The 13,731-nt window shown below is 36.3% G+C and overlaps 1 protein-coding gene across 7 annotated transcripts in view; it reads right to left on the reverse strand.

The window, feature by feature from the left end:
- Positions 1-13,731, reverse strand: part of LOC5579663 (glycine receptor subunit alpha-4) — a 143,302-nt gene that overhangs the window by 37,505 nt on the left and 92,066 nt on the right. For 4 of the 7 annotated variants that reach the window (XM_021851756.1, XM_021851755.1, XM_021851760.1 and 1 more), the window contains exon 3: positions 3,771-3,847. In XM_021851756.1, coding sequence (XP_021707448.1) covers positions 3,771-3,847 — 77 coding nt within the window. Of the gene's footprint in view, positions 1-3,770; positions 3,848-3,928; positions 4,175-4,233; positions 4,588-13,731 lie in introns of those variants that run through there. The other 3 variants (XM_021851759.1, XM_021851757.1, XM_021851758.1) reach the window with 3 other exon arrangements.

Below are 13,731 nucleotides of genomic sequence, written 5' to 3' on the forward strand. Positions count from 1 at the left end.
TTCGATATCATATTTTGTTTTTGTTCTGCTATAATTTTAAATTTTTGGTAATGTTTTCATTTTATCTAATTATAAATTTATTCGTGCTACATGTATAGATACTATGAGAGCATTTATTTTGTCGCAGACTCGTTTCAATATCAATCGAAAATATGTACATCTCAACGAGTTTTCAATTTACCCTCCATGATAGCAGAAACAGTTTTCAATTTGCTGTAACTGATAGCAAAAATAGTTTTCTATTTGATTTCATGGGAACATTTTTCTGCTCTCAGTTTTGATATTTTAACCGTTAAAACGACCAAAATGACAGCAAAATGAGTTATCAAAATTCGCGACATCACAACATCAAAATTAGTTCTCAATATGATCTCAAGCTTTACTCGGGTTCCCAAACCTTTACAATCGATTTAGTATATATTTTGTTTCATAACTAAAAATCTCCAGCATCATAATAGTACAGCAATGCAGCATATATCGAAGCATTCATGGCAACGTCTTCCATCGCATATTCGTTCTGAAAGATTTTCAGGACTTCCAAGGTCCTGATACATTCGAGGATACATTATTTGCATTGTCTTGGGTTTGCGAAAAAGAGGCAGATAAATGTGTTTCACTTTATTCTCTCATGCGTTGCCAGTTGCTTACGATATTTTTCGTAGGTGCGAGCGTGATATGAAATTCATTTTTGTTTTGATTTACAAACGTCATGGCACTAGGCCGTTGAACAGCATTGACAGTCGTTGTGAACAGCTTATTGGCACAGGGCTTACAAGCACTAAAATAATGCGTTATATACCCAGATAAGGCCAATATCAGTGCTCAAGGGTCACAGTGCCTATTAGCATTTGAAAATGTTTTATGAAGCTAGTAGGCACTGAAAAGCCGTTAAATGGCTCATATACACACTAAGCTCTTACGGTGAATTTCACCGTAATCTCAACAGCTGAACAGTTCGGTGAAATAAAACACCGGAACTTCGTCGGAATTTAACGGATTCCGGTGATTTTTTACCAAATACTGTAAAAAATTACCGTACTCCGTTAATTTATTTTACCGAACTGTTCAGCTGTTTAGATTTCACAGGAATCCGTAAAATAATTTAAGTGTGTACCGTTTATAACAGTGGTTAATGGTTACCTGGGTAGACTTGATACGTCGTGGTCTCTTGTGTGTGCCGGTTATCTTATCACCTACACAATTCCTCTCAAGTTAGAGTGAGTAGATTTGTGTGCATGACTTGAAGTCAAATGAGATAAATGTTCCGGATGTTAATCATTATTAGGATTATAATTCAAATAAGTACAGATGGAAAGCTGAATCAATTAAGTGTGTGTTATAGTTAATAGTTTTTATTTCGAAACAACTATTTGAGCGTAAGTTAAAGTAATCGAAGGCATAGTAATCTCAACATAAACAAATTCTATGTTTTTTTTTTGTGATGCATATACGTTTCATAACATTTTGTACATTTAAATCATGAAACGAGCTCACCAATTCGATCATCCATCCTCAACTAGTTGGCTGTGAACTACTTTAATCAGCATGCTCGTATCACAAAAGCAAAAATAACTCAGAACGTGTGCTAGCTCAAACGAGAAATAAACAGCGATTATACAAAAAAAAAAAAAATTCTGCTTGGGCTTCAACGAAGCACTGCTCGGCAAAAAACGGGCAGAGTAAATCGACTTATTGCAATTATACACACGTTTTTATCAAAAGCTGCACCACCCGATTCTAATGATTTGCGGAGACGATAAAAACGTGACAGATCAATTGTCAACACATCTGTTCGCGCGCGCTGCCTACTGCGATCCCTCTTTTGCCATAGCAACGCTAGTCATCCAAAAAACCCTCGCTAGAAAAATGACTGCTTTCGTTTTGTCTTTCGACCAGTGCTGGGAATGGTAATAGTAGTAGGCTTGACTTTTCGCGAAAATCACGTGGCTCTTCCAGTACAGTAGTTCAAAAACGTGAATCTCATCAAGTAGCCTCTGTTGGGTGCACGAATTTTGTAAATCATGAGTGTCATTGAAGGCTCTAAATGCGGGAAATGCAGCGGGAAATAGAACATTTTTCTACAGTAATTTCGGGTTGCCCTTAGCAACGGGTGTTTTGCAATTTTCAAGGCATTTGCCTACAGCAGCGATGGGCGTGAGTTTCACTGGCTTCGCTGACTGTGATTGGCTTTGTTTGGCTACTGTAGAGTGAGTTTCAGATTTTTTCCCAACCCTGCTTTCGACATTTTGTCCCTGAACCTTGGAAAAGATATAAAATTGCACTGAGGGGCGAGTCCAATGTGGCCAAAATCTTTCAAATTTTCTTTTTATGATCTTTTTTTGGAAAAATTATGAAGTTTGACTTCTCGCAAGATAGGCTTAAGAGCAGAAATAAAAGTGACCATTTTTACTTTAAGACATGTCCCGTGTGCCAAAAAATTCTTCGAAATATCCTATTTTGAGGTAGTTTTGAAAAATTATGAAAATTGATGTGTCGCAAGCTGAGTTTCATAATCAATACAACAGCTATCTCCTTCTGGGCAAAATCCTACTCCACTACGCCCCGGAATCACATGGCCGAATCCACTTCTCGGCAGAGATTCAAACACTAGAGACCAGTTATTTTGAGGGGTATACGAGCAAAATCGGTACAGAAGTGTAAAAGTCATATTTTTTAGTTAATTCGTGAGTGCCCGAATCGTAGGTTCAGACTATAAAGGCTAAAAGTTATTTTGAGTGTAATCAAACATTTATATTTCTGGCCAAACCTGTTCGCTGGGCTTCTACAATGATATTCATGTAGAAAAAGCTACATGTCATTGAGTCGAATTTTGATTTATAGGAGAACAGGTTTTAAAATTGGGGTTTACGTGGCTTCAAGTAAAACAACTTTTGAGTGTAATCAAAAATGTATATTTCTTCTTGGAACTTAATTTTACCACGAAAACCATAATTTCTCACCTTAAAAATTGTTACATTGTTTAATTTGTCCAACACATTGCATTGCATTGCATTGTCAAAGTTGGACTTTCAACTTTTTATAACAACTTTGGGACTCAAGTGGGATACTTTTGGCCTTGACGGCTTAAGTTATACGATAACAAGCATTGATAATTTGATTTGTAATTAATTTGGTTGGATAAACAGGCGACATAATAAAAACGAACACAATAATTTACGCAAATGACATCAATAGAATATCTCATTGTGTCATCGTTTGAAACAGAACGATTATAAATTTTGTTATTCTTTAAATTTTTCCTTCGATAATTCATCATGTTGTAAATTAGTTGCAATCTCAATCTGATAACTACAAATTTGTCGATAACAAGAGTCATACAATTGATAACTGAAAAGAACGAAATTAGTTTATGATAATAAAACTTGTAATTGCTATGTTTTATGGTTCTCATACGACCGTGCTCGGATGTTCAACTATCAAGATTTTCCGGGAAAATACGTTGATATTGACAATTGTGTTTCGTGTGGTCATAGGCAAGAACAAGAGTGTCTTTTACTCAAATCATCATTTCATTATTGTCGTTAATGGCTGCTGTTTTAACCTTCCAGTCGTCGCGTGGTTTTCCACCGTCAGAACCACCACGCTGCTGTTGTGAACGAAAAGCGAGGTTTTTTCAACAGTGTTGTACAAAATACAACAACGCGACGACTGAAGTGTTAATAGTATTTCATTCTGCAATAAGATAACCAAAATGTTCAATGATCCGAATGAATTTTATTCTTTTGGAAATGAAAATATTTATACTGTACCTTTGACGTAGTCATCGGGTAAAACCACCCTCGGCTTTAATGTGTAGTTTTTTGCAGCCATCATTTCTTTCAGGAAGCTGAAATGGGAACAAAGAAAGTTCAACTATTAGTGAAAGCAATCTGAACAAGTTTTTAAATGAGGCAAACAAATTATCGACCTCTAGGAAGAAAACAAATTTAAAACATTCACGGCTTAGAACCTTTCGTGGTGTACTTATAAGCAATCATCCGGCAGTCGATTTGAATCAATGTCTAAGGTTTATTTTTGCGCCCACTTTCGCACATGGTTTTAATTCCGATTGCATGACCGGTAGTCATATGTACACTTCATAACCTCCTCCACCCCTCCCTTGCAGATCATCTATCTTATTCTGTAACGGGAAGTTTCAATACGATTCACGAGCGCTTCGAAGAGCACGCGTCTGTTTGTCTAAACAAAAACATATAATACATATTTATTTACATCAATAGCGGCACATTTTTTGCTCTGACTGGTCTGGTGTGGATCACAATTTTATATAGTTGCTAATATGTAGAGCCAGTGAGAATTGTTCTGTTCATCAAATAATTTTCTTCAGTTGACTCGTCAGTTGAACACCAGATGAGAGGAGAGATGTCTTGCTTCGTGTAGTTTGGACAACGATCACTGACGAGGAGGGGGTGAAGTGGCATAACTATTACGCGGGTACACAGTGCTAGATTTCGTTCGTCGATAATGCAATTTAGATTGATTAAAATTGTCACGACTGAACGTGACATTGAAAGTCGAGTGCTTATCAACGTTATTGCACTTCATCTATCAACTCGTTTGAGCTGTCCGCCCCGAAGTGCCACCCGCCACTTGATGTTTATTTGAGTTTTTCAATGTAATGTGCTATTTGTGGTGGATTATTATTTTTCTTTTCGTAACAATAACGGAAACCTAAAGTATCGATACAAGAAAATATTCCATAAATTTTAGGCAATTAAAATTATCAATTCAAGTAAAATTTTGACGAAATGTTCGAAGTATGAAACAGTATGTAGTTAAGTAGATGTAATTAAAGATGTGAAATGCTACTTTCAATAGTGATCCGTCTCTGATTGAATGAATCATGAAAAAATATTTTTACGTATCTCCCGATCCATTCGTTGGAACATTTTAGAAACGTGGCAATCTTTAGCTTACACTACACGTCTAAACTATATAATCGCTTATAAAGTTTAAAAAATATGTTTTTTTATTAACTTCTCAAGGTATATTGCAATACAAACGAAAAAGGTAGTCCATACTTTTGGAGGAAGGTGGACAAGATAATACTGCTTGAATACTTTAATATCTCAAAAACTTAATCCGTTTCAATGAAACAGCTGTTGTGAAGAAAAAAATTGATTGATGAACAATGAAAAACTTTAGATAGCACCCAGACATCATCATCTTCCACTGATCCACATTTGTGAGTAAAAGGTCGCTTATAATTTGTATTGAAATTGCCAATTTTGCATAAATAATCTCGAAATTTTAGAATGTATTTCCAAAATTATCTATATTCTGCACCAACATTTATTACTATATTTTGTTCTGTAAAATGATTCTTAGTTGACCAATAACTGTGGGCTGACTGCATTAATCCTCTATCTAATACCAAACCCAATCTTTAGGCGAGGTACCATTTGGCATTTTTGATAATGTTTCGTTGCTCAGAAATGAAAATATGTAGTACAGGGCCACATTTGAGCATGTAGGGCCCCAGGGACTACAGTATTGTGGCGCCTTTTTCCTTATTCCCTAAAAACATATTCCATACAGTAGAATGAGCTGAAAGAAATTTATTTAATAGCATTTTTGACTAAATTGATTAGACGATCAAATTGAATCATTAGGGGGCACAATTATAGATTTTTCGGAATGACAAACATTGCGGAATTTTATAGAAAGTCACAGATTAAAAAAAGCTGTTGAAAGAATATAGTAAAGTGGGGCATGAGTGTTGTTAAGCAGACTACAGCGTAATTACTCGAGTTTGTAGTGCTATTTTTTTGAGTGCAATCCCAAATGTTCAACCGTGGCACTCTTCGTTATGATTCTCTTTTGTTGTTTCATTCTGAATAAAGCCATCACTGCTTTAACCGCAAACTGTATCAACGTCAGTAATCGAGTGTAACAAGAGTTTATTTTTAATATTTTAATTGAAATTTATGTTATGGTGGTTTGAACGCTTTTCAATTATGAAACTTTCACTCCAAATAATAAAAATATCGATTGATTTTTTTTATCTCTATCTGTTTTTTGGACGTGAAAATATATTACATCGAACTAGGAACAAAATAAAAATATAAAATTTTTTGATGTTTTATGTAGACTGTCGTAATCTGTCAGATTGACGTAAGCGCCATTTGGCACCATTGATTGGTAGTGAACATTTATCGCTCAGAATGAACAATATCCATAAGTTCTTGAAGTTCTTTGTTACAGAACCACCTTCCCCTCAAATTTCGTTACTTCTGCAGATATGTATGTGGCAAAATAAGCCAATAACTGAAATGGCGCTTACGTCAGATTACGGTAATAGAGGCATTTCTCTAACATGAACAGTTGTAGTTCTAGCTGATAAGGATCTCATTATAGAGAAGATTGATTTTTTTTACTGGCGCCACCTAGATGATGGATTTCCATACTAGATGATGGAACCATACTAAAAATAAAATTTCATGGTTACTATGATGGTCCCCTCAAACAGCTTTCCATAACATTGCTGTTCCATGACTCGATATTTCCATGAGTCGATGGTCCCTTCAATATCGACTCATGGAGGGTTGACTGTATTTATAGTCAGAAAGCTGAACATCTTTTCTTTGCCGAAGACTCCAACCTTCTAACTGATAAGGATCTTGAGTACCAATACTGTTGCATATTGTTATTGATTTACTACGGTCATGTATCCAATCAGGTTTTGAACAACCATTTCAAATTTTATAGGCGTTTATGTAGCAACGTTTATGTTATAGCATACTTCATTATTGTTTGATTAACGCATTGGTAACAATTTCTGATCGGCCAATATTTTTTCGCCACGGTAGACATCCATCCTTTTTTTCTATCACAGTTAGTAATGTGAAAGTGAAAAATCTTCTTGGTTCAATTTTTTTTAGAGTTGCTTGATTTGATTCTAGCTTTTCTTCCGATTAAGGCCTGTACTCGAAAAAAATGCACCAGACAAAAGTGTTCACCAAAAATTTATTTTATTTCGGATTTTCTTGAAACTTTCACCCGATCAACCAGTGTTCCAATTTCTTCATAGATCTTTGTCCAGCGATGGCGATCGCCATCGATTCAAAACGAATCAATATCGATCGCTATCGATAATCACTGACTGGTTGTCCATTTTTCTTCCTTATGTCTTCCGGAACATCAAACCGTGATTTGGCAACGTAGAACTCCAACCCCGGTATCTGCTTTGCGTCTTCTGCCTTGATGTAAGTTTCGTCATCCATAACCACACATTTCGGTTTCGTAAATCACTCTCGATACAGCTTCCTTACGCGGGATTTGGCCGACGTGTTTAGTTGATCACGCCGGTTTGGTGCCTTCCGAACTTTGAGTACACGAAGCCCAGCTTGTTTAATGGTTTGCTGAACGAACCAGGCGGAACACTTGGCCTTCAGAGTCGCGTCGTGAATCGAAAGGTTCGGATTATGCTTGAAATAATCCAACACCTTCCGGGCCTTCACAGGATCATTTGTCTTCGATTTTCTTCCGCTTCCAACCCGCCGCTCGGTCGTCTGGAACTCCTTAAAAGAATTTACCACACAAGAACTACATACAACTGATGGGTGATTCCCAGTTGTCTTCCGATCCATCTCATGCTCGCAGTCGGATTTTCCATGACGGCGCGCAAAATTATCCGGCGATGTTATGAAATTATGCACATGTAAACAATACACTCCAATCTAGTTATACCCAGATTTTAATCAATTTTTACCCACGGACAAAAAAGTTACACACGGATAAAAATGGTGCATTTTTTTTTTTCGAGTACAAGCCTTATGTATTTTAAATAAAACTTCAAAAACACAAAACATATGTTCATGAATACTATAATAACATTTGTTGCAAAAAATCTTCCGTAAACTACTCCCTTTGGTTTCTTGTAAGTATTTTTGTTAGAATTCCACCAATGATATGTTGAATTTCTCAACAGATTCCTTTGATAATCTCCTACTGAATTCCTTTAAAAGTTACACTCTAAATTCATTTAAAGATTGTTTTAGGAATACTTTCAATGATTGTATCAGGAATGAGTTCAAAACTATTTCAATAATTCCTCCTAAATTTTATTTATGTTCGTTTCTTGGGATATCGTAAAGATTTTTCTTTGGATATTGCTCCTGGAGTTTTTTTTCCGTTTCAGAATTTTACCAAGGATTCTTCCATCGGTCTCTTTGGAGGAATTTTATTAAATATTTTTAATGAAATACATCTAAGGATTTCTGCAAAAGTTATTTCAGAAATGTTTTTGAGAAAAACATTTTTTTATATGGTATCGGAAATATGTTGACGCATTTCTGGAGTTTCAGAACTAATTCCAATAACTATTCCAATAATCAAGTATTCCTCGATCCTTGACCTAGGATCACCAACCACCAAAATTTTTACAGAGGTTAAACAAACTTCTCTGCGGATTTCTTCAAACTTCTTTTCTCGGGATTACCTTTTAGCATTCTTTTGAGCATAATTAAAATGATTCATCCAAAGTTTCATTCAGAGATAGATAAATTTAAAATTATAAAAATAAAGCCGTCAGGAAACATTGAAATTCATTAAAAAATTGAAGTATAATTTCATTCAATGAAATTATGTTTCAATATTTGAACGAATTCAAAGAAAAAAAAACTGGGGAAGTCACAGGATCAATTTCGGAAGAAACTGATGCGAAAACTATCTAAAAAAATTTAGGAAAACATAAACCTTTAGGTACTTCTGACTAAATTCTTGAAATTCATGGAAATTTCTTAATTATCGAAATCTTTACATGATTTTTTAAGGATGTTTTTTAAATACCTTAATCATCTCCAAGGAAAACTTCTATATTAAACTTCTGAAAAAAAAAACCCTAAAAGAATCCTAGAGAAATTTCCGGGGAAATTCTTACCGGATCTATTAAAACATATTTATGCTATACTAGGGGTAATTCCAAGAGTAAATCGAGAAGGATTGCTTGGAAAAATACATAGAGAAAATTCTTAACCTTTTCTTCCTAGACCTGAAGAATTTAATTAATTTTTTAGAAGCCAAGTCAGCATTTCTGTACAAACTTCTCTGATAATATCTTAAAACTAATTAATGCAAATTACTTGGAAAATCCTTGGAGTATTTTTTACAGTGCTTGAAACTCCTGTTGTGGTGTAAATTCTGTATAATTATCAAAAGGGAACTGGAATTTATGAAAGCATTTCCAAAACATCTCTTAGAGGAGTTCTCACCGGTATATCAGAACAAAGTTTTGATTAATTACAGGTTGCATTTCGTCAAGTATTTTTAGGAGAAAAAACTAAGAAAATTAATTTTTAAAGGGTTGCAGGCAGTGAAGAACTGAAAAAAATCTTTTTGTGATTCTTAAAAATAATACGAATCTAAAAGCGTAATTATGATTGTAATATCTGATCAAATTATCAAGAGAATAGATGAAGAAATTTCGTTAAAAATATGTAGAAGAATTCCCGAAGATGGCATCTTCGGAAATACGTGGATGAATCCCGGCAAACTTTCCTGTATTCTCTTTGTTAAAATTACTGAAACAATTCATGATGGAAAGCCTAGTAGGGAGCCTGATCCTATTCTTGGCACTTTTGATTCATTTCGGCTTTCGGTTTTTTTAAAGGTACAGATCTCATGCGTCATACAGAATATGCGTCGTACAGATACGTCTCTTATTGCAAAGCTTCAGACATTTCGGCCGAGAAAAACCCTCCATGTCAAAGTGAATCATGGAATTGCCCAAGTGGATCTGCACTCTATTATAAAACGAAAGTAGGACACTGAACTACAAATAAACTTTCGGTGGTATCTTGTGAGAAATTAATGGTGCACATTTCATCGAAATGCTCTTATGAAACCAAGAATAAACTGAGATATATCTGAGGACTCGATGGGAAAAATAGAGCCTCTCTCAAGAACGATCTCTGGAATAAATGATTGGAAATAACGTTTTTTTAATTCCTTGAACAATCTAAAGAAAAATATATTGTGGAAAGCTAAGAGGCATTCCAGAAAAAAATTCCTGGCGAAAATGTGAAGTTCAGATTTCATTTCTAATTCTTCAAAGAATTCCTGCAAGAATTCATTTTAAGATAACTTAACAGATGCTTGACGAAAACCTTTAGAGTTTCACATCAGGTTATTGACGGATTCCTCGCAAGATCAACTGCGGAATGTTGATGAAACTTTCAAATGATGTCGGGTAAGATCTTCGGCAGAAGTCTGATTTTTAGTTGGACTTTAAACATTATTCAAATAGTTCATCATGACGCAATTTTACATAAACATGAATTCTGACTATCTTTTATAAATTCATATCCCCCCCCCATGTATTTATTTTTCGTCGGCCCATCTCCAGATGGCCCTCAATCTTTTAAATATCTTTGCCGAAGACACCAACCTTCTAGCTGATAAGGATCTTGAGGTAGTGACGGTAGCCCTCAATCCACTAAATATTTTTTTTTTCGAAGATACCTTGAGGTAGAGAAGATTGAAAATTTCTTTTACTGGCGCCACCTAGTGGACGAATTCAATTCTTCATAGCTAGATATCTCTCGATCTGTTGAAAAGTTTTGCCATAGACAACAACCTTCTAACTGATAACAATCATAAGGTACAGACGATTAAAAAAAAATGTCACTTGCGCCACTCAGCGGGAAAATTCTCAAGCAGGTTCTTTACCGCCAGATAGCCCTTGGTCTGCTAAACAGCTTTGCCGAAGACAGTAACATTTCTAAGCAGACATATTTATGTTAAAGTGAAATTACTCATTTGTTCAAAAATGCTTAAGAGAAAAAAATAAAAATCAAAATACTAGAATCGAACCAACCTCGTAAATCTTCTCTTCTACCCACTACTCCACTAGCTGATCGAACTATCATTTGGCCAATGCACTATAAAACCTATCACATTACCTATGAATAAAAGCTTGTTGCATATGAGTCAACTAGGGGCATTCCTTAGCCGAGTGGTTAGAGCCCGCGGCTACAAAGCAAAGTCATGCTGAAGGTGTCTGGGTTCGATTCCCGGTCGGTTCAGGATCTTTTCGTATTGGACATTTCCTTGACTTCCCTGGGCATAGAGTATTATCGTACCTGCCACACGATATACGAATGCGAAAATGGCAACTTTGGCAAAGATAGCTCTCAGTTAATAACTGTGGAAGTGCTCATTAGAACACTACGCTGAGTAGCTGGCTCTGTCTCAGTGGAGACGTTAATACCAAGAAGAAGAAGCTATGAGTTAACTGCACCCTTCGGAATACAAGTTCAATAACTGGCGAAGTTAGGTCACGTTAGCGTTAGCGTTAGCGTAGTTACGGTATACATCGTAGATTGGATACTAGCAAGATTCATGTTTCTTTTTAATAATCTCATCCTGACTACTTTCAGGAACAAGGCAGGGGAGTATACCTTGTCCAAATCATAAACAAGAATACTAAAAGCATGAATATCACTATTCCCGGCCACGCCCATCTTTACCGTAACTTGGGATAGGGGAAGGAAATGTTGATGTAGCATAACTGGCGAAGTTAGGTCACGTCTCACATAAAATAAAGTTTTTGCAAAACTTTAGCGCAACATATGCATGAGAAACATCATTTAACAAACAAAGTGTTGCATGATTCGTAAGGTTTTTTTTTTTTTTAACTGGAGGAGGATTGAACTGCGTGTAGATCTCGGGCGAACACTCCAGTTTGTTCGAGTCTCGGCGGGGACTACGACAGGGCGACGGACTTTCGTGCCTGTTGTTCAATATTGCGCTTGAAGGTGTCATGCGGAGAGCAGGACTTAACAGTCGAGGCACAATTTTTACGAGATCCTGACAATTTGTTTGCCTCGCGGACGACATAGATATTATTGGGAGAAAATTTCATATAAACGGTGGCAGATTTGTTCACTCGCCTTAAACGCGAAGCCACAAGAGTCGGGCTAAGGGTTTAAGAATATTCTCTTTGCTCCAAAAAACAACACTTTGATTCTAGATCAGTGCTGGGAATAGTAATAGTAGTAACACAGAACAGATAGCCATCTTAGAACAAAAAGAAATTTTCATCTAGAGTACAAAAAAATGTGGAGAAGAGTAGGCGAATAAAACATTGTTTGCCCAACTGGAATTTGCAGTGCAGGATATTGACGTTAATTTCGTCTAAAATGATCTGCCTCGCTCGTATAACTTGTTTGAGGTTATGTCAACATCGTTGATTCGCCAACACAGTAAGCCTTGCAACATTGCCGTGCACTTAAATCAAAACATTTGGCAACAAAAGCCCGACACGTTTTGAATTGCAAACATGGTCATTTTTACGCTAATTATTGGCTTCTGACGTTCTTTTGGATATCGTTGGTAATGTGTTAGCAAAATGTTGTGGTATCTGATAATATCCTTTGTGTGCGACTGTAGTTTTCGACTTGAAACAACAACTACTAACCTCCCCAGCCCCCTTGGTGCACTGTGAATGATTTTGTTATAAAACTTATATAGGCAAAAATAACGCTTCTTTCAATCATGTGCACCTTTTTCATCCAACGTTTAGATTCAAACATAAAGTTTTCTCTACTACCGCGTTTGCTCAAAAGGACACGCGGCGTTCCCCAGAGGAAAAGAACAATCGCGGTTTTGCTACCTTTTTACTTATTCTTATGTTTCTTTCCAGAACCATTCGCCGTGTGGAATTTCCGGCAAATGCGCGTTTTAGGAAGCTTTACAACAGCCATGCGGTGTATCATATACAGCGGACCAGACAATACACGTTGCGGCACACAGTTTTTGCTTTACGAGCTTGATATTTCCAACAAAAACGTCTTCACGCAAAAGCTCTTCCAACACGATCTTACGAACACTCTCGTGAAGGATGCGGTTGAAATTATTCAATGGACAATTGCAATGTATCGAATTTGTTTATAGCTTTGCAGCAAAGGATTGCTATGATGTAAATGAAGCAGAAACCTCCCTCTGATGTGCAATATTTTAGACGAGTGCAAGGTTGATTAATTAATCATGGTGTTATGTTATGTGTTTTCCTAGAAATAAATTAATACAATTTTACTCTGCTTTGTCTCTGAGTCCTCAGAATTAGCACCCGACATGGCACGTTGTATAGCACATCAGACTCGCTATCAAGCATCTAGGTTGACGTTTGAGGAGGAGAAACGATTACCGAATTCCGGTGTTCAACCAGAGTCGCGTTCTACAAAATCAGAAAAAAAAACGAAGTAAATTTCTTAGTTGTTGTTTCTTCATCAAATGGAATTTATACTAATCTTCGCTGATTTATTTCCACGAATTTCTTAAATAGTGCGGGTCAAAATGCGGAATGACGTCGAATTGATTAGGTGTCTTAACCAGGGTTGAAAAAAAAAAAAACTGAAACTCACTCTACAGTAGTCAAACAAAGCCAATCACAGTCAGCGAAGCCAGTGAAACTCACACCCATCTCTGCTGTAGGCAAAATGCCTTGAAAATTGCAAATCACCCGTTGCTAAGGGCAACCCAAAATTACTGTAGAAAAATGTTCTATTTCCCGCTGCATTTCCCGCATTTAGAGCCTTCAATGACACTCATGATTTAGAAAATTCGTGCACCCAACAGAGGCTACTTGATGAGATTCACGTTTTTGAACTACTGTACTGAGAGAGCCACGTGATTTTCGCGAAAATTCAAGCCTACTACTATTACTATTCCCAGCACTGGTCTTAACTGCACTTGTGGAGCGTGAGATGA

Source organism: Aedes aegypti, chromosome 3 (genome assembly GCF_002204515.2).
Source record: "Aedes aegypti strain LVP_AGWG chromosome 3, AaegL5.0 Primary Assembly, whole genome shotgun sequence".
NCBI classification, from domain to species: domain Eukaryota; kingdom Metazoa; phylum Arthropoda; class Insecta; order Diptera; family Culicidae; genus Aedes; species Aedes aegypti.